The 22,053-nt window shown below is 40.3% G+C and overlaps 1 protein-coding gene across 4 annotated transcripts in view; it reads left to right on the top strand.

Moving 5' to 3' along the window:
• Positions 1-22,053, top strand: part of FHOD3 (formin homology 2 domain containing 3) — a 466,256-nt gene that overhangs the window by 356,097 nt on the left and 88,106 nt on the right. For all 4 annotated transcript variants that reach the window (XM_014781352.2, XM_087439151.1, XM_087439152.1 and 1 more), the window contains 3 exons: positions 9,717-9,851; positions 11,610-11,660; positions 18,247-18,461. In XM_014781352.2, coding sequence (XP_014636838.1) covers positions 9,717-9,851; positions 11,610-11,660; positions 18,247-18,461 — 401 coding nt within the window. The remainder of the gene's footprint in view (positions 1-9,716; positions 9,852-11,609; positions 11,661-18,246; positions 18,462-22,053) is intronic.

Raw genomic sequence — 22,053 nt, forward strand, 5'->3', positions numbered from 1 at the left:
CCTGATATTTGTTCCATTACCCCTTTCCCCACTCCTCCCCACAAAGCACAGCCATGAGTGAATAAGCTTTGCTATTATAATGGAAGACACAGAGTTTCTGGGTTGATTTTGGAAAGAGTGTGTGTGTGTGTGTACAGACACACACACACATATATAGATGGAAATATAGGTATATAGATAGGTATCTAGATAGATAGAAACCTCCTCTTACCCTTTTTCACTCCTTTAATCTTTCTACAATGCCAGTGCAAAACCATTGTAGCCACAGTGATAACTGGAAACCTGGCCATTGGGGGCTGTACACACACACACACACACACACACACACACACACACATACACATACATACTACATACTCATGTATTTCGTTCAGTAGATGTCTATTGAGTCCTCACAATGTGGCAACCCTGTGCTTGGCATGGGAATCCAACACTGATCGATCAGACCCTGTCCCTGACTTCATCAGGCTTACACTTGAGTGGCAGAAACAGAAGATAAGCAAACCATCAGCAAATATAGTTTCCATTGTAGTAAATATTGTGAAGAAAATGAACCTTCATAGAAGAGCTAGAGAGAGGCCATGAAGGTGGGGAGCCTAGCACAGGTGCTCCATTCTCGTGAGAGACACTTCTGGTAGGAGGTCTGGGAAACTGAGTCACTGATGGAAGACAAACTGCACTTTGTCCCTAGGTTTGCCCAGTGGGAGGGTGGGAGGCAGTGGGGAGGGAAGGTGAAAAAGGAGATAAGAAAATAGTGTGAGCCCACATCTTTCTTCAAAACCTGATCCTGAGATCTGGAAGGGCTGGAACACTGTGTTTGGAAGACATTTGGTGTTTAGAGAAGAGGTAAGCTTACAAAGGAGGGGTAAGTTGGCCTGAAGTGGAGAGGAAGAGAGAAGATGGGAAGGATGGGCCTTGGTCCAGGCCAGCAAGGCCTGGAAACTCTGGGACACAGGACATGCTGGTGGCAATCAGTGCTTTTGGAAGCTGCCAGAAGAATGATCTAATTATGAAGCCAAATGTGGGTGGACCTGGAGCTGTGACAGGAGAGGACTGACCTCCTTCTGGAGGACTCACTTGGTTTTGGACAGGAGGGTGGAAAGTAAGAGGGAATGGGCAAGAACTGCTGTATGCCCAGGGTCTGGGCCTGCAGAAGGGGCCAGGGTTCAGGCTGAAGCGTGACGCCAGCGAGGCCGGGAGGAACAGCTTCATGCTCTAAGCGTGAGCCAGTACAGTAATGTGAGACTGCCTGTGGGACCAGTCTCCTCGGCAGCTGTGTGAGCCCTGCTGTTCCCTCCCGTGGTCGGGATGTTCAGATCTGCACTGAAACAATGTGTGACAGGCTAGAGAAGAGAAAGCAAAAGGAAGCCTTAAATCCATGTCCCATCTTTGATGGCAGGTGTCTCCAGGATTGTAGCAGTGATGATGGAGAAAAGTTGCCTGTTTTTGGGGACTGCCTCTGGTGCTTGCTCATTTCATCATGAGATCTGGGATACAGCCTTTCAACGTGTGAAGGAAGGTTCTGATATTTCCTTATTTCAAAGCAAGCATATGCCTTTTACAGCTAGGCGTAAACCAGAGTTACCTCTTTTCCTGTGATCATTAGATCAGGTGACCCCAATTTCATAGCCAGGTTGTGACAACACCCTCACTGTTCTGCATCACTGAATTGCCATTTTATTTTTATTTTTGACCTCTAAGCCTTCATAATGAATGATCTACTTGTGAATTAAGTGATCATTTCAAATATCAGATAATTAGTGAATTTAGTTTGGCTTTTGTTAATATTTAACCAGAGATGATTATTTATTTTTTTAAATAAAAAATGTTGAAGATTTGCTTCTTTCACGAATAAGATTTTACTTAACTCAAACTTACCAGAGGAGCATATATTTTTAAACAGCTTTTGAGTTATAATTGATGTACAAAAAATTGCACATAAGTTTTGACATATACCAGTGAAACCAGTGTCACAATTAAGATAATGCACATATCCATCACCCCCACTCATTTTCTCAATGCCCTTTTGTGATTATTGCTACCCCTCCTCATTCCCAAGCAACTACTGGTCTTGGTCATTATTGATTAGTTTGCATTTTTAAGAATTTTATATAAATGTAACCATACAGTATGTACTCTTGGGAAGGGGTTGGCTTCTTTCAATTAGCATAATTGTTTTGAGATGCATCCATTTTGTGGTGTGTTTCAATATTTAATTCCTTGTTACTACTGAGTAGTACTCCATCGTATGAATATATCACAGTTTATTTGTTTACCTGGTGATGGACATTTGTGTTGTTTCCAATTTGGCTATGAACATTTGTATACAAGTCTTTGTATGGAAATGTGCTTTCATTTCTCTCGGATAAATACCTAAAAATGAAATGGCCGAGTCATATGGTAGGTGCATGTTTAGCTTTTTAAGAAGTTGCCAAACTGTTTTCCAAAATGGTTGTACACCAGAGTAATGCCAGCCTCAAAAAATGAGATGAAATGTCCTCTTTCTTCAACTTTCTACAAGACATTGGTCAACACTGGGGCTCTGGCCTAATGGGCCTGTTGAAAAGCCCAGCGCTGCTGCATCCTAAATGTAATTTCTCTGTGCCTCGGTTTCCTCATCTATAAAGGGGATAATAATAGAACTTACTAAAGAGGTTGTAGGGATTAAAAGAGCCATTTCATGTAAAATAATTGGCACACCATATTGTCTCCATAAATGTTAACTGTTATTACCAACCATATTTCAGTGAACTAGAGTTCCTGTTCCAAACATCCTAGCGAGGGAGGCTTTAACCAGATGGGATTTCTGGGGCAGAGCCTGGTATGGCCAAGATTAAGTATTGCAATTCCTCTCACTCAGAGTATATCATCCGCTCCCTTACAAACTCTCTGGCTTCTTGCCACTGCATTCCTATGTGGCTTCACTTGGTTGCAGCTGCTTTGGGTGTAACTTAGATGATTTCAGCTTTCCAGGTGCATTCCGGGGTGGCATGCAGTCCCAACGACTGACCCAGCTGGTAGCCATGATGGGAAGGTTCAGAACAAACCCCCAGCCCGCTCTAGCCTCTCAGGTTGGGAATTGCCAGTGTGGTATTCCAGACCTAGCCTTGGGACTGCAGTGCAAGCCTTCCCCCATCTACAGAGTTTAGACTCACAACACACAGTGATCTCTGTTGAGTGCCTCCCATGGCCCAGATGCTGTTCTAAGCAAATTCATACATGCGCTCTCATTCAGACCTTATGGTACTTCATGAATTGGAAATATTATTATCTCCATTTCACAAACAAGTGAACTGAGGCTCAGAAAGGTTAAATGACTGGCTACACTCCGGTTTTCTCAGTCCAAGCCCTATGCTCCTTCCTTTTCACCACAGCTGGTTCTCAGACCAGCCAAGATTAAACATTGCAACTACTTCCAATCACTCTAGGTGTTTTCCTGGAAAACTTAATATGAAAGAAAAATCTGTTAAAGATGCCTTTATAAGGAGAAGAATTTACCATGCTAGCTTGAATTTTGGTGTTTGGTTTTTTTTTTTTTTTGAACGATGATTTGGGATATCCCCCTTTGTATGGGTTGAATGCATTCCAGTGTTGGTAGCATAGGTTGAGCCCATCTCAGGAAACAGGATGTGTAGGACCCAGGTTTATACTCTCACATGTTGAGCTTGTCTAGGTAGCAGGAGACCTGGGGAAATTGAGCTTATTAACATTATATTTATAATCCTCTGTTTCTAGTATGACAAAAGTGGCTTATATGCATCTGGGACGGATAAGCTCATGGGATAGGGGGGCTTTAATTCTCCCTTCCCGCTACAAGGATCTGTATTAGGTTACTCAAGAGAATGGATCTTGAGTGGCTCAAGGTATTTTGTTTCATTTCAGGAAAAGAGGAGCCATTCTTCATTGCTTTGAGTTAGCTCACATTTCAGTTCTGAAAGAACTGAAATTATTAAGGAAAGAGCCTCCATGTGTTCTTAATGCTGTCTGCTGGTGTACTCACTGTTGTATTCTGGCCTCAGAGCCAATATGAGATCTGCTCTTGCAAGGTCCAAGTGGGCAGGAGAGTGGTCTGCATTTCTCTTCCTTGTAGGCACCCAGGAAGGAATGACGCATCCACTAGACTAGATTGGACACTTTTAACTTTCTCAAGTTCTCGTACTATCCTAATTTTAAACAAGCTCTAATATTCTCATTTTAAACAGAGAAATGATGTTAATATATGATATAGAGAAGTTTCACTGTGACGTCATTAGTATAGCCACTAATGACCCAGTATTAAGTTGTTATGTATTCAATTTTTCCTTAAATAAGCTAGAATATTTAGAAGAACAAACTAAAGTCAGAAGTGACTTTAGGCAGGAAGGGCAAGGTCCATGTTTTGCTCCTCACCCAAGAGCAAAGACCAGCAAGATCGTTCCTCTCTCTTCCCTCTGAAAAGAGAACTCAGAAGGTAAAGCTGCTGGGGCTTAAGGAGACAACCATGTAGGGCAGGCTGGGAAGCTGGGCTGGAGTCAAATTCCCCATGTAAGGGAAAAACGGTCCCTAAAACAATTCTCCTTTGTAAAGTACCTTACTTTTTGTTTTCTTTTTAAATTCTTGAACTGGACATAACTTTTGATGTCCAGCTAGCTCAGGGATTCAAAGATATTTGATATTAAATATGAGTTATTTATCTACCAGAGATGGATTTTTGATTCTTAAAGAGAAATAGAATGACTTTAAAAAATATATCCCAGGCTTACAGAAAATTTTAGATAATTACAGAAAATTATAGAGCAATAAAGAACATTATATATAAAATTGAAGCCCTCGTCCCCTTGATTTTCTTCTTCCCTAGAGATTACCACCTGAATTTGGCATTTGTCATTTCCATATATGTTTTTATATTTTTATTAAATATACATGTACCCCTAAATAGCATATGGTTTTGCTTTGCATGTGTTTTCACTTCATAGAAATGATAGCATACTGTTCATATTCTTCAAACTACTTTTCAGTGTCAATATATTGTGCTTTTAAGAAGCATCCATGTTAGTCCATCTCACTCTAGTTTATTTATTTTCACCGGGTAGAGTATTTCTTTGTAAATATATACTATAATTTATTTTTATTTTTCTATATAGTTATGTTGTTTCTAATTATTAACCAGTAACAGTGCAAAATAGTTAACATAATATGCTTGTACATATCAGTCATCTTTATGCATGCAAAAGTTACTCTCTAGTATACATTGAAAAGTGGAATTGCTGAGTTGCAGGATCTGCACATCTTCAAATGTATTAAGTGCTTTTCCAAAATGATTGTATCAACTTAGACTCCCGGAAGCAACATATGAGTATTCTTGTTGTCTTCTTCCATGTCAGCGCTTAGTGTTATCAGACATTAATTTTTGTCAGTCTGCAGTTTGAGAGGTTTCTAAACCCAAACAATATATGGGTTTATCTTGCATTTCCTTTCCTTGATTTCTGGTGAAGATGAACATCATTTATATATTTATTGGTCATTTAATTTTCTTCTTCAGCGATATGCCCATTTTTCCATGGCTCATTTTTCCACTGAGTAGTTTGTCTTTTTCATTCTGGTTTGAAGGGATTCTTTTTGTTTTATGTATACTAATCCTTGGTGGTTTATATGTGTTAACAAGTAGCTTCTCCCAGGCAGTGGCTTTCCTTTATTCTTAATTTAGGCACTCTTTAAGTGTATACAAATTTAAAATTTTAATATATGCAAATGTATTATTTTTCCTTTTTAATTGCCCTTTTTGGTTTCTTGTGTAAAAAATTCTTTCCTGAGATCTAAAAGTTGTAAAGTTTTGCTTTTCACTTAAACTCCTAGAATTTATTTTTGTGTTTGGTGTGAGGAAAGGCTAACTGTATTTTGTTTTGTATGACTAATAGTTGTCTCAGCACCAATTATTAAACAGTCCATCACTTCCCCACTGATATGTAATGATACGTCTGTCGTGAATCACAATTCCATGTATGTGTGAGTCGGTGTCCCAGCTCTCTATCCAATTCCATTAGTCCATGTTTCTTTTCTTACACCAAGACCACATTCACGCTTGATCATTGTGGTTTTAGAATGGGTTTGATATCCAGTGGAGCCAGTGCTCTACTTTGTTCTTGTTCAAAATTGTCTTGGTTATCCTTGGACCTCAGTTCTTCCATAAAAACTGTGGAGCCACCTTGTAAAGTTTCATGAAAAATCCTTTTGGGATGTTGATTGGGATTGATTTGGAACTGTATTAAATTGAAAAAAAGAATTAGCATCTTGGCTATATTTAATCTTTCTATACATGAATGTGATATAGCTTTTATTTATTTGGGTCTTTTAATAAAATTTTATGAAGGTTTTTCATATCATTAAGTAATTCATAGCTTAGTGTTAACTTGGTAAATTGTTGCTGTTATATGAAAATGCAATTGCTATTTGTACATTTTATATACAGAAACCTTGCTAGACTCTTATTAATTATAATAACTTGTAAATTTTTTTGAATTTTTTACATAGATGATCAGATTGTCTGCAAATAATGGCATTGTCTTTCTTTCCCTTCCTTATGCTTTTTATTTATTTTTCTTATCCTAGTGTTGGCTAGGATCACCAGAATAATATCAAATATAAGCAATGATGGAATATCCTTGATTAATTCTAACATTAAACTGCTCTTAATGTTCTAGCATTGAGTGATGCTAAATATCCATTATCAGATTAAGAAAGCTTCTTCTCCTAAGCTTGGTAAGTTTTTTTATTACAAATGAGTATTGTATTTCAAGCTTTTTATGCATCTGCAGAGGTAGTCATGGTTTTTCTCCTACACTCTGTTAAGCTGATAAATTACATTCATTAATGTTCTCATCTTAAACTATCCTTGCATTCCTTGGACAAACCCAACATTACTTTGGTTTGGATTTTCACAGTGGTGTTCATAATTGCTATCAGAATAAAAGTTTCTATCCTCACACTGTTCTTGTCTGGTTTTTGTATCAGAGTAATACTACTCACATAACATGAGTCAGGCAGCTTTTTCTTCTCTATGTTTTCTGAAAATTTGTGTATGATTAAGATAAACTCTTCCTTGAGTATTTGGTAGAAATCACCTTAAAAAATCTGATCCTAGTGGGGTTTTTGTTTTAGTGTGTGTGAATATATCTGTAATTAATTGATTCCGTTTTGTTAAGGTTAATAGGGCTGTCTAAAAATTCTATTTCTTCCTCACTCAGATTTGGTGTGTAATATATTTTTGGAAAATCATTCATTTCTTTGAAGTTTCCAAATATACTGTCATAAAAATTTGCCCTCATTTCCTCATATTTTTTGGTCTCTGTTATATCTGTAATTGTATCTACCTGCCATTCTTGATTTTTGCTTTATTTGTGGCCTTTTTCTTGAATAATTTTCACAGAATTTATCTATTTATTAATATTTTTTAAAAAAATTATAAGCCAGCTTTGTTTTTGTTGATTTTCTCTATGTCTTTATCTTCCTATTTCATTAATCTATGTTCTTATCTTTATTTCCTTCCTTTTGCCTTCTTTGAATTTATTCCATTGTTGCTTCCCAAATTGTTAAGTTGACCGTTCAGTAATTTTTACTCTTTCTTCTTTTCTGATATAAATATTTAAGGCAATAAATGTTCTTCTAAATACTACTTTAGAAGTATTCTACAAATCTTGATATATAGTTTTTTCATTATAGTACTCTTTGAATGTTTTAATTTTCTGTGTTTTTCTTCTTTGAGCTGAGGTTTTTAGAAATGTTTAAAATTATACGGATTTTTCAAATTTCTCTTCTTGTTATTTATGTTCGACACAATTGCATTGTAGTTAGGAAGGTGGCCCATGTGAAACCAATTCTTGGCATTCGTTCATGAGCTTTGTGGCAGAATTGATGGTCAGTTTTTGATTTGAATAGTCCCTGTGTATTTGAGAAGAATATGTTTTCTCTAATTTGGGGTACCTGGGTATATATTTTCATTTGTTAGATAAAACTTATTAATCAGGTTAAACAAATCTATTATATCCATAACAATTTCTGTCTATCACTGTGCAACAGGTATAGTAAACCACTCCACTCTGATTGTGGATTAGATTTAGCTGTATATAACAGAAAAAAAATAACAGTAACTTAAACAAGATATAAATTATACAAAATAGTCTGGACTTCATTTATGTGAAAGATAAATAAAATTCTGTTTATTTCTGGGTGCCAGGGCTGATATAGTAGCTCCCTAGTGAGCCTGGAATATGGGATTTGCTTACTCCTTCCCTGTAGCTATCAGGGATGGTGGTTTCTTCCCTCTCCTTCTCCTAGCCCTTCTGACTGGTAGCCACAGGTGACTCACCTTTTCTAGGGAGAATGGCCGTGGGACTTATGGCAAATATGTTTGATACAGTTGTCACATCTTTCTCCTGCACTAAGGGACCTTGTAGTCCCCGCCATGCAGGCAAGGTTTCATTTAATTCGAGTAAGGTTTTACTCAAGCTATATTTCAGAAATATTTATATCTTAGTTTTGGAAGTGTATTTTTTTCAATAAATGAAGGCCCAATTGTCCCTAAAAGATTTTGTTTATTATTCTCCAGAGTTCCAACAGACTCCTTTTCCCAGCTAATCCCTTTATTTTCATGTAGTTACCTAACTTTCTTTCTTCCCACCCATTCTCCTGACTTAGCATTTCCTGTGATACCCACCCCCATGGTCCCTCACTGAGGCCTTCCCACAGCTGACCATCCCCATTACGTCGTCTTCAGTGAACAGTCCGGATTGTTTTTGTGGTGTTACCAAGAGTCAAGTGCTGTCCTTTGAACATGATGCGTGTTCTTGGATGCTTCTTGACATAGAATGAAATTTCCTTAATTGCATTCAGATTTCAAATGGTTGTTGTCTTTTTCTCCTCATCTGTCATCCCAACACCTTGTTTTAAGATGACACAATTATTTTGGAGAAGTATTTTGAGAAACTGATGTATGGTAAAATATTTTTAGTACATGTAAAATAGGAAACAGTTTTAGATTGAATGTTGATTCCAGCTCATCAAAGTCTTACTGTAGACCAAGTTTAAAATCTGTTTGTGTGTGTGTGTGTGTGCGCGCGCACATGTGTGTGAGTGACAGAGAGGGAGAGAGAGAGGGAGGAAGTTATATTTTATGTGTACTGTATTCCTGGAATACTTTTTGATAATAATAGCACCCATTATTGATGACTGCTTATATGCCAATCATGTTGCTTAGTATTTTATATATATTACCACCTTTTTGTCCTCCCAGCACATGAAGCAGGTTACTTATCTCCAGTTATAGATGAAGATCCTGAAACAGAAGACCTGAGACACTCAGTAATTTTCCCCAATCACTACCTAGGTACCAGCAGACCCTCACTTCTAACCAAGGTCTGACTAATTCCTACTTCAGTACTTTATTTTTTTTCTTTTTGGTGAGGAAGATCAGTCCTGAGCTAACATCCATGCAATCCACCTCTTTTTGCTGAGGAAGACTGGCCCTGGGCTAACATCTGTGCCCATCTTCCTCCACTTTATATGGGATGCCGCCACAGCATGGCTTGACAAGTGGTGTGTCGGTGTGCACGTGGGATCCGAACCCGGGCCGCAAGCAGCGGAGCGCGTGCACTTAACCACTATGCCGGGGGGCCAGTCGCTACTTTAGTACTTTTAATCTCAGGCCAAGTCACTAAAACATTAACTTGTTGTATCTTTAGGTCCTCACTGAGTGGTCTTCTCACGTCATCCTTTAGGCAGCACCAAGAGTCATTGGCAGCAGAGAGAGAGAGGCGGCGACAGGAGAGAGAAGAAAGGCTGCAGAGAATAGAACGAGAAGAAAGAAATAAATTCAAGTAAGAAGGATTTTAAGATTTTTAAAATAATGAATTGAAAATTAAAGCACATGCCTTCAGAGCTCTGTGTGAGCAATGCTCGTGTTAAAAGGTTAGGAAGTAATGTATTTGCTTCAGATTTTGTCTCTATTTTCAAGGAAGAGCAAGACATACCTGAAATAGTCTAGATCTGGTTTGTTAGGGCCTGGTTTTTTCTCTAACCATATGACAGGAAGCACAGCCAGCCAGCTAAATACAATTACGGACTTGTGTATTCTTGGGTCCTCTATTATCTAAAATGGTCTTATCCAGGCCTTCCTGAAGACAGAGAACCTAATTGTCTTAACTTAATTTGCCATTTCCTCCTAAAGCTACTCATGTTTTATTCATATTCTATTGGAAGCCTAAAAGAAAATGCTTTTCCCACTTTCTGGTTTGCTCCTTGTTCCCTGTAGCAATCTTCAATATATTTTTTAAACAATAATCTTTCTTCCTATGGGAGGAAAAAAGTCAGTGTGCTGATTACTCCCAGCCCATTATTCCACTGATCTCTTTGGCCTCTATCCAACTCCAAGGATGTGTTCCTGGGTGTGGCCCACTCCAGGTTTCATGTCTTGGCCTTTTTGCCCCTGTGAGTCCAGTGTCACTCTGTTTGTCCTTCAGCCTGTTCACCTGTGCTCCCCATCCTCCTGGTTGACCTCCTTCTGCTCCTCTCCCCTGGGCTTCATGCTGTGTAGTGCTTTATGGAATGAAAAACTTACTGAGTCTTTCCTTACACATTGCATTCCTTCTATTCTTCCTTTCCCCTTCTTCTCTCTTGCCTTCCCCTTATCCTTCTCCTAATGTTTCCCTTTGTCTTCCCAGTCATCTCTCCTATAGCTTCTGCATTCTTTCTTCTTTTCATTTCTCTCCTCATCTCCACTTCCTGTTTCCTCATTTCAGTTTCTTTGGCAAACAATATTCCCATCAATTACTCCCAGTTAAACCTACAAAGATTGTAAAGCATTGTCAATGAGGATTTATAGGTTCAATAACTTTCTTCCAGAAGCCAGGAAGAATATGTGTCATTGTAGAAATGATCAAAATATGAACAGAGTTGTGAAGTTGCCTTAACTGTACCTCAATATTACATGAAAACAAATATACCAAGTCTGTGGGTGAAATGCTAATCCTGGCTTTTGTTAGACTGGGTTAATGGACTGCATGAAGTAAACCAACATTGGAACCAATATCAGAAGGCAGTCAGAACTTTCTGGCTGAACCTAACCTAATTGATTCTTCGTAGAATTTAAATAAGAGCCAGAGTCTCATTACAAAATGTTTAAAATGTACATAATGCAATCCAAAATAACTTGTCATACAAAAACTGGGAAATCTTAAAGGGAAAAGAGAATCAAAATATGCTAACCACAGAAGGCCATGGATGTTGTCATAGACGTTAAAGCAGCTCTTATACACATGTTCTAAGTTAGGACAAATACTTTTGAAACAAATGAAAAGATAAGTCTCTGCAAAGAAATAGAAGATATAATGAAGAACCAAATGGAAATACACATAAAACTGAAAAATACAATAGCCAAAATAAAAAACTCATTGGATGGGTCTTTTGAAGTACAACTTTTATATTTGTTTTTTAAAAATTCGACTAGAACCACTTTCCATTTCTGAGGCAATAGTGGATTTTTATGATATACTGTTAATAATTTGTTGGCGATTTTATGAGCATCTAATTCTGTTATTTTTCTTCCCTATTTTGTTTCTTCTGCATGTTTCCATTAGCCGAGAGTATTTAGACAAAAGAGAGGAGCAAAGACAAGCAAGAGAAGAAAGGTTTGTATATCTCTTCTTTCCCACTGTAACCAAATGGTACGTGACTTTGCACGGTTGACCAAGCAGAGGATACTGTGTTAATTAAAATATAATAGCTTCACATAGGCACCCAAGACTTTGGGTAACTGGCATTTTTGCAGAATAGAGTGTCCTAGTTACCTCAATTTTCCAAGAAAGTACAGATTTATTATTTAGTGCTATCATGGTATGAAATATATGTGTTTGGTTCCTCCAAAACTCTTCTCCGAATGAGCACATTAGTTTAGCATATTGACTTATGGTATATATTTAAATACCCTACATCACCACTACTGAGCCTGGGTTAGGCGTAGAGACCTGTGTGCTTCCAGGTCACTGTTCAGCATTCCTTCAACAAAAACTTGAGCACACACACTGTGCCAGGCACTGGCTGGGCTGCCAAACATTTCTGAGAATCTTGCTAGATGTGCCTGATCACTTACTTGTCTCCCTACTGAACTATACTCAGTTCCTTGAAGACAGGAGCCATGCCTGGTTTTCCTTGGTGTCTCAGTGCCCACTACAGTGCTTGACACACAGCAGGCACTTAGGAAGGATGTGTGGAATAAATGAGCAAATGAACCAACAACTTTATTTAAAATATTGGAGCTGCGAACCATTGTGTTAATTTCAATGGCAATGTGCGTTGAACCCCCTTAAAAGATACAAAGTTAATATATTCAGTGTTGGATAACTTTGATAAGCAAAGGAAACTATTTTTGGAAGTAAACCAGCAAAAGTTTTTACCCCTAGCACTGCACAGCCTGCAATTATTCCCTCTAACACCAGATGGGGTTACTGCATAGAAGGATGGAAAGGCTGATTTCATACCAGAGCCAGTGGGGAATCTAACAATCTCTGAACTATGCCAATAAAGAGTTGAATTTTGCTAATTTTTTTAGTCACCATCAGCTAAATAGATCAGGACAGTCTGAGCGCAGGGCAGAGTAGAGTCTGCCTGTGTTCAATTAAAAAATTAGATGCTTAGTTCAGCCTCATAAACAAAGCTATGGCATTGCTTTAATTCCAATGTTCCATTAGATTATTGCCGTCCTAATAACCAGTTGTGGCCAGCAAATTTAGAGTGAAAGATGCTGGTAAAGGAACAAGAAACTTCTATTTCTCTAATTCATACCTGTTTTTGACATTGGGGGACGTGACATATACTTTTACTGAGAATGCTGCCGACGTTATGCCCAGGCTTAAGAAATCACATTTTATTTTATTTTTTAGCTTTCCCTCCAGATTCTGCACTTTTTTGAGCTTCTGAAAACTTGCCTGTCAGGTTATGTCTGCATCGGCAAGGCTTGAAAGCTCCTGGGGAGATGTCAGGGTCTGAAATGGCTCAGACTGACCTCAAAATTTTCCCAAACCACCAAAGGCTATCTCTTTCTGGATATTATTTACTGTTCTTTTTTCCAAAGCAGAGCATCACTTATGCCTGGAAACTTTGTGCAAAGGTGTTTGCCACTCCTCTTCTATCTCCTCTCGTCCTGACCTCAGTCCTCGCCCTCGTGCCACTTGTCTGTCTGGGCCTTCTTAGCTGGTGCGGAAGCAGGCTGTCCATGGCCCCATGTGGGATCTCTCCTTACAGCCACCTCTCTGTTTACATGGAGGTTTGGGGAAGCAGCCAAGCATTTTCCTTGGGTTTGGACCAGCCACTTTTCTTGATTAGTTTGCTCCTTGAATTACCTGGTGAAGATGGGAATGAGGGAGATGTACTTTCATCCCTGTTTGGAAAGCTGTTAGAGGTTTCTGGTAAGCCAGGAAAAGGTATTTCCAAGTATAATGGAATTTGGAGATGGATGAGGAAACTAATGGAGATCAGAGGTGGAAAGAGATTCAGGAATAAGGAAGAGGACTCCATCATTGCACTCTTCAAGATAGAGCCAGGAGTGTTTGTTGGGTCCCGTGTCTCTCACCCTTAATGCAATGACTCAGAAAAAGATGGCCAGAGTCACAAGAGAAGGTTTTTTGAAGTTTGTATCATCTAGTGTAACAAGATCAATGTCATTTTGCTATTTCGAGGTGTGGTGGCCATCCAGACACATTTGCTTTTATTTTAATTTTTTTTATTTCATATCATCTCATTTCATAATTTCAAACTGTTTTATTGACAATAGTACAGACCCAACGTAAGCTTTTGTTGAGGTGCTACTTCTAAGTGTTTTTAAATATTAGAAGAAAAACTTGATCTGATGATGATTGATTTAAATGACTTTCACAAATAATTTTTCTTTTGAAAGGTTGTGGTAAGGAGTGAGATCCAGGCTGGGGACATGTTGGGGTGGGGTCGGGGCAGGAATTAGCCAACCTTTGTGGTCTAGTGGTTAAGATTCAGTACCCTTACCGCCACAGCCCAAGTTCCTTTCCAGGTCAGGGAACAACCACATCACCCGTCTGTTGGCTGTCATACTGTGGCAGCTACGTGTTGCTGTGATGCTGAAAGCTATGCCATTGGTATTTCAAATACCAGCAGGATCACCCATGGTGGACAGGTTTTAGCAGAGCTTCCAGACTGAGGCAGACTAGGAAGAAGGACTTGGCCACCTACTTCCGAAAAAATTGGCTATGAAAACACTGTGAATAGCAGTGGAGCATTGTCTGATACAGCACCAGAGGGTGAGAGGATGGCACAAAAAGAGCAGGCAGGTTCTGCTCTGCTGTACACAGGGTCACTAGGAGTCAGATTTGACTCAATGGCACTAACAACAACAGGACATGGATTAGACTGAGGGACGTGGCAAGACATGGAGAGGAAATGCCCTATGGCAAGCAGGGGTTATGGGAACAGAGTGCAAGGGAAAGGTCAGGACAGGATTTGGGAAATTATGCATGAAAGTGATCAATAAAGCAGTAAGGATTCTAAACATTGTTTAATAGGTCTGAGGACATAGTAGAACTTAGAGCCAGGTTCTGGTTTAATGTAAGGGAGAATTTCTGAAAGGAGGGTGGCAGGAAAAGTCATCAGTAATTAGGTTTAGGTTAATCTAAAGTCAAGCAGCGTTTCTATAGGGCCCTGTGAAGAGACTGAGCCTGCGTATGTTCCCTCGGCTGCAGAACCAGCCCTGCCGCCCGCACCCCTGGTGGATGAGTGAGCCCATCCCGAAGGTTTGTTTGCCTTTCTCTCCCACTGAGCTGTGAGGTCCATGAGGGTGGGATTTTTTTCTTTTTTATTATCAAATCTCTAGTGCTTACTGCAGATTTTAGCACACGATAGTCACTCAACAAATGCTCAATAAATTATGGCAAGATGAATGAATAAACAAATTGTACAGGCAGAGATAGGATAAATGGGAATGTTTAGATGAAGGGAGCAAAGGTAAAAAGTCTTTTCTTGGGGCTATGGTTTGTGGATGGAACACCCAGTGCTTTGCACACAGGAGGCTTCATCAGAATATGTTGGTTGGGGGCCGGCCCGGTGGCTTAGCGGTTAAGTGCGCGTGCTCTGCTGCTGGCAGTCCGGGTTCAGATCCCGGGCGCTCACGGATGCACCGCTTCTCTGGCCATCCTGAGGCCGCGTCCCACATACAGCACCTATAAGGATGTGCAACTATGACATACAACTATCTACTGGGGCTTTGGGGAAGGAAAAAAGGAGGAGAATTGGCAAGAGATGTTAGCTCAGGGCCGGTCTTCCTCAGCAAAAAGAGGAGAATTAGCACGGATGTTAGCTCAGGGCTGATCTCCCTCACAAAAAAAAAAAAAGAATATGTTGGTTGGGGGTTGTGTCACAGGCAGCAGAGACGTGTGACAGTCATTGCATGGGCTAGTGGGCTCCTGGGATCATGTACTATTGGGACCCTAAGTGCCGTGGCACTTAGAGTCACTCTGTAAGGGAAGGTCATGATACAGAGCCTGCTTCCCCCCCAGCACCTGCCAGAGGTTGTCATGGGGCAGGAGAAGTTGCTGAGCTGTGAAGCTCTAAATGCCAGGTGGCCTGCTCTTCCTCTGCGTGCCAGTCCACCCTCACCACTCCAGCCATTGCAGAAGAACACTAATGCTGCTTTTACACAAAATTCAGTGGCTCTTGACCTCTGTGCCTCCCTGCCTCTGCCATTTTTAGGTTTTTAATTGTGGAAAATACACGTAACATAAAATTTACCATTTTAAGTGTTCAATCCCATAGTGTTATGTACATTCACATTGTTGTGCAACCAATCTCCAGAGCTCTTTTCATCTTGTAGAACTGAAACCTTCTACCCATTAAACAAGTCCCCATGTCTCCTCCTCTGCCATTTTTGTCTACCATATAAACATCCTTGGAAAATTCAGTTTAAACCCATGACTCTCCCCATGTCTCACAGATCCTCAGGGATGGCATCCATGAGACTGAGGGCTGTGCAGGAGTAGTCTTTGAGTCATCTCTCCCCAACCCTTGTAGTCCCTAGAAAATGGGGTGACCGCTTTGGCTGCCAGCACATGCCTGCCAGCCTGGCTGCCCACAGAGAGGGGTATGGAGAGGCCAGGACCAGGGCTGGGCCAGCTGAAATGAAGGTCATAAATGGGATGTCCTCCTGGCCTGAAGCCTTTCAAGTGAGGCTTCATTCTGATTTTGTTAGAGCACTGTTTTCCTGCTCCAGGATTCCAATCTCCTGGACCTGGGCAGGTCCCCCTATTTGCACTTCATTCCTTGCCTGCCCCTTTCTCCTCTCCCATAAGGCTTGGACTCAATGTGGGAACACCTGTGCTCATCAACTTCCCCATCTTGCTTAAAATATGCCTCCTATGGGGGTCTGACTCTTGCCCCCAAGACTGCTTTCTTCCAAGATTCCTGTCACTTCCACAGCCAGGCGGTTTTTCCTTGCTGGTCTGAATTAAGTTCAGAAATATCATCCTTTTGTTACCTCTCATACCTTTTGAGAGATGACGTTGTTGACAAGGAAAATCCAGAATTTCTAAAGCTTTCTCTCTGGGTGTAGTTTCACCCTCTAACCGTGAGGCAGCTGCTCTTGGAGCCAAGCCTCAGACATTCGTATATGCAGATCCATCACGCGTCTTTTATCAGAGATTCACTGGGAAAGTAAGCTCACTCCCCAAGAAAGTGAAATAGGGTACGTTTGCCCCCTTGGCATCCTGTGCTGCAGGTGGATCTCTGCAAGTGTGGGGCTGCCATGCGGGTTCTCACTGCATGCTTTGCCCGCTTCCCGTCAGCCGACAAATGCAAGGCGCCGAGGGAAAGAACAAAGGATGGTAATCTTCCTGTTCTCAAAAAATCCTATTATCTGCTTGTTGAAAACAGACATACACATGTGAAAAGATGACTAAATATGCCAGGCAGTAAATGTAAAATGCCGTCTGAGTTGAATGGACTACATATCTGACATGAGTTCAGAGGCGAGGCCAAGATCGCTTCCAGCTGTGATGGTCAAGGCCCGCTTCACGGAGGGAGAGGAACGAGTGTGAGAGCCTGGCCTAAAGGGCAGACAGCTTTGGACCAGCAGGAAGAAGAGGTGACGATTACAGACATGGAGGAGCCACGCCCACCTTAGGGATGGATGAAAAAATGATGCTTTTTAAATGCATTCTTTTTAAAGGTTTTATATATATACTCTGCCTTTCTTATCTGGGTGAATTAGGAGTGCCATTTGCAGTGTCTAGGTGGGGGCTGTGGGGAGCCAGTGTTGGGGGCTTGCCCATTGGGAGAAATTGAAGCAGTGAACCCGGATGGATGTAAGTGAGAGTCTCGAAGAAGCTGTTTCAAAGTTTAGTGGTGGATGAGATAGAAACCTGCTACAGCTGGATTCATAAATTTATTTCTGAACAAATAATGGTGGGTAAAATTAGCAGACATCTGGAAGAGGCACATATTTCAGAGTTATTTTGGTCTGATCTATAAAGCGCACTCTGAGGAATATGATTGGTAGCTGGTCTTAATAAACAGTTAGTGGGTTCTGCCTGCCTGAAATGCAAAACAGATGTATCTTTGTTCTTTTAAACTGACTTTGATGAATAAACTATATGTGACGTCAGGTCCAAGCTATTGGATGTCTGAGTCCTACTCAGAAATATTTTAGAGTATAAAAAAGTTTCCATGGTCGACACTGAGAGAACAAAGTGAATTCCAGTCGCGTTGCTGTTAGCGTTGAAGCAGGTTCAGAAATTCAGGGAGGCCTTCGTCCAACAATCCATTTTGGTATTTGGGGGGCATTGTTTCTCTCTGCCACACCAAGTCACCCTCCCCTTTCATAGCTGCGAGCTCTGAGGCTGTGTGGTTTTCAGCTGTCACCGTTGGGGCTTTTTGATGGTCATTATTGCTATTTTGCTTATTTGTACAAATGTTTCCTAAAAGAGCAAAATTGGATGCTGCAGCAGTGATCCAGTATCTGGAGACTGTGTGATGTTGCCATTTCCCCCCATTTGTTTGGTCATGAATGATGCGGGATTTTTAATCATTAGCATCTTGGCTTTGCTGGGTGTTTTTGGCAGACTGGCCCTCCAGCCAGCCCTGCACTGTGCTCTGTGCATCAGGAAACCAGCTCACTCTGCAGGTGTTTCATCCATAAACAAGCATCAGCCACGAGCTCCTCTTTCTTTTTACGGAAACCCTTTGGAATTTAACTTTCAGATACAAATACTTGGAGCAGTTGGCAGCTGAGGCGCACGAGAAGGAACTGAGAAGCCGGAGTACGAGCCGGGGCAGAGCTGACCTCTCCTTGGACCTAACCTCACCGGCAGCCCCTGCCTCCCCCTCCCATCTGAGCCATAGTCCTCCATCTCTAGACTCACAAGAGGCTCTCACGGTATCATCCTCCTCCCCAGGAACACCTCAGCATCCCAAAGGTGAGTGCAGGGAGAAGAGAGGGGAAAAGATGGGTTAATTAACATCAGACAGGCTTCTTCTGAGCAGTAGTACCCATTCCTATGTGCAAACTAATACTGAGAGGCAAGTAAGGGTAAGCTTGGGGTGAATACAACCTGTGCTGCCACTAATAAACTAAATGTCTTCAGAAACACTTATATTAAAGCAAGATTATTTATAAAGATTGTAAATGTATGATCATTGAAAAGGGAGAATATCAAAAATAAGGCTGACTTTGACATTTAATCCTAAATCATAAGGTTTTAACTTAGTCCTCTATAATGTGGGTATTATTTATTCATTGGATCTGCCCAATAAAGTGACCACTTTTAAATTTTCTTAGCCTAGGAATTGTCGATCTGGTTTAAATTAAACTGATGGAGAATGAAATTAATTAAAGCAAGCAAAGAGAAATGTGGACCTAATGAAAATAGAAGTTAAATACTGAAGTGGAAAAAAACTGAAATAGTAAAGATTACTGGCACGTGGGTGTGGGTGCAGATGCTTGTGTGCAGACAGACAGACTGTCCCTGGAGAAATTCCCTGTCGTCTTAGCTTTATTTGGAAAAAAACAATGATAGTGTACACTGCAGCCTTGGAACATCAGCTGTTTTTTTGATTGCTCTGCAAATTGTGGGTCATTTTCTTTCACATTAGCAGAGAGGATGGTTCTTGGGCACAGGCGCCTACACAGTGTGTGTTGATTAACCCTGCAGCTAGCACTGTTTGGTTTACTCGAGTGTTATGGCTGGAAGCCTGATGTAGGCTTAGCCAACTGAAGACAACAGAGACGCTAAACTTTTAACTCTAGGAGGGTTGACTAAATATGGTGTAAAGCTTAATTTAAACAAGGCAGGACTCCATGACCTCAGCAGAACTGGATGTAACGGAACAATCTTTTCTGTCCAATTCTTCGTTGGCTCTCCAAGCCTCAGGGCTCATTCTGCAGAAGTAGGCTGGCTCCACCACAGCTTTCCATCATGTCCAGTTACTCCTGGTCCCTGAGCCATGGAAGATTGTCCCAGGCAGATGGCTCAGTCATAGATGAGTAATGTCGGTCTTAAAATACTGAGATTCTGAGAATCAGGAAAACAGACTGTTCTATAATAGCCTTGTGCTTTCCAAACCCTGCCTGATATCACCGCTCTATCTAAATTGTGGTATTTCCAGAGGTAATATGAAAAATATTCCGTTGGGAAGTGGTGGTTCAGCACTTAATCTTGTAACTTTTAACTCTAAGAGTTATACCTCCAGCAGTTCATAGAATGTTAATCTAAACTATGAAATACAGAACGGCCCCAAGATGAGAGGGAATTGTCAGTATCTATAAATATTGTTTGTCCTCAAAATTTTTAATCTACTTGTTGTTTGTGGCAAAAAGACAGTTCCTCAAGTATTCTGTCCAGTTATAGTCAAACTTGAGGGCATTCTATCCAATGAAAAAGACAGAATATTTTAAACTTCAATAAGAACACAGAAAATACTTATTTTGTATATACACAATATGCATTTGGGGAAAATGAAGTTATTTCAGTATGCTTTCAGAAAGACGAATAGTGGATGTCATTTTCCTCTACAGAAAAGGGAGTAATACACGCTGAGAGAATGTTAAACTGAAATCACACAAGAAGTGATATCTGTATCTAAAAAAGGAATACTGAGCTTGAATTTAGACATAATTACAAATTATTAAAATAGCACTGTATAAGGTCTGCTTTTTCCTGAGAAAAAGCAATGGCTCTGTGGAATCTAGAAGACTGTCCATCATATGTTAAGTGATTATCTTCCAAATCAGTTGGAACCAGCAAAGTATTCTAACCTCCTTATCTTAATAGTAACTGAATTATACAATTGGAAATTATAAGTGTACAAGAAGAAATGCTGTAAGAGGATGGTCACAAAAAGAAGTGCTGAGGCTTCCTTCTGATTTGGAGGCCTTTGCCCTTTTGACAGAAATACCAAGTTGGTGTGACAGAAAGGTTGTTCTCAGCCTACTTTGTAATGGTTCTTTGAAACATTCTGCTGGCATCCAATTAATAGTCTATTCTGTTTACCAGGCCCCATTTTCAAATGCTCAAAGTCATTTTTTTGCTTATCCCTAACATTTACAATATCCCAACATCTGGAGAAAGAATAAAAAATATAACCACACATCCAGATGTTTGTCCTGCACCAAACACCTGGCATTATGTGGTCCAAACGTGCCAGGGGTTGACTTGCTTTGTCATTCTTTATTCTTGTGGAATCATGTGATAATAATCCACATCACATTTCTTCACATGCTCTGCCTCATCTCCCCAAATGTTACTATTTAATATCTTGTCGTGCATCTGAGTAAGTAGGGGAGACGCTGTTATCCGTGTTTTACTGAGGCTCAAATAGGTGGGAAGATTTGCTTCAGATCTTGATGGCACCACACTGGGAGTAGAACCAGTGTTTTGACTCCTAACCCAGCCATTTATCAGGGTGTCATGGTTCCACAGTGTTTGTGGTGGTGTTCACATTAATGCCACACCATCACTTTGCTTAACCTCTCTCCAGTATCTGCAAAAATTACTGCCTACATTTCAGAATTATATTGACAAAAAAAGAGGAAAAATGAATATTTGTTATTGAATTATACATACCTCAGGATTAAAGTCACTTTATGGGTTCTTTTGGTAAAACTCCTTACTCAGATTCTGGAGAACTTTTAATAGCAGAAGATATGAAAACATGAAAAATTTCTTTTCCTTCTCTCTTACAAAATATATTTTGAAAGATGGTAAAATACCAATAGCATTATGTGCCATCTAGTGAGCTCTTTCAGCCAAAAACTTTCCCAGCTCAATCTGCTATAACTTTTGTATAAATTACGCCACTACCCCCACTGTCAAGTCAATGTGTGCTTGAATTATTTTTCCATCTGACCCTCTTGTGGTTCACAGCAGATGTTTGTCCCAATACTACCCAGACACGGTGGTGATGGTCTGAATATTTTTCCTCTGTGTGAAACTGCCAGGACCACATGAGGAACAAACATACATGTGTTCTCATTTGTGCTGTGCTGTAATTAATGGAGACAATAAGCACCCAATTTAGGTAAACATGGAAGGGCCTCTCTCTTCATTCATTGCTTTAATTATCCTTACCTTATTTTCACTGAGCCGGTGGTATACATCAGAATATCTATCTAATAAGTTTATTTCCTATTATTTTAAGAAACTTGAAGATGAGTCTGGAAACAAATAAGTTATTATCACTAATCAGAGAAAAAGGTACAGTGTTCCTATTGGGATAGAGTTCTTCAAAAAGACTCTTGAGAAAGTTACTCTGAGGATTAAAAACAATGATAATTTGTGTACCCACAAGTGAAGTCAATCTAGGAAGGTAACCTATTATCCCAGTGGGTGTCAGATCTAGGTAACCTATTTCATGGAAACAAAGAGGAGAAAACCACTCATCTGAAAACCAGGTGTTGATGGTGGTCCCTGCAGGGTGTCCCAGGGTTGAACTGCCTTCCCTGGAGGCTAGGTCTGTGTTCCTTTCTTGCTCCTTGTCTTGCACACCTGAGTCCCTCCTGAGGCTAGATGG

This window comes from Ceratotherium simum, chromosome 14 (assembly GCF_057802395.1).
Source record: "Ceratotherium simum simum isolate JZ-2026a chromosome 14, ASM5780239v1, whole genome shotgun sequence".
Taxonomy (NCBI): domain Eukaryota; kingdom Metazoa; phylum Chordata; class Mammalia; order Perissodactyla; family Rhinocerotidae; genus Ceratotherium; species Ceratotherium simum.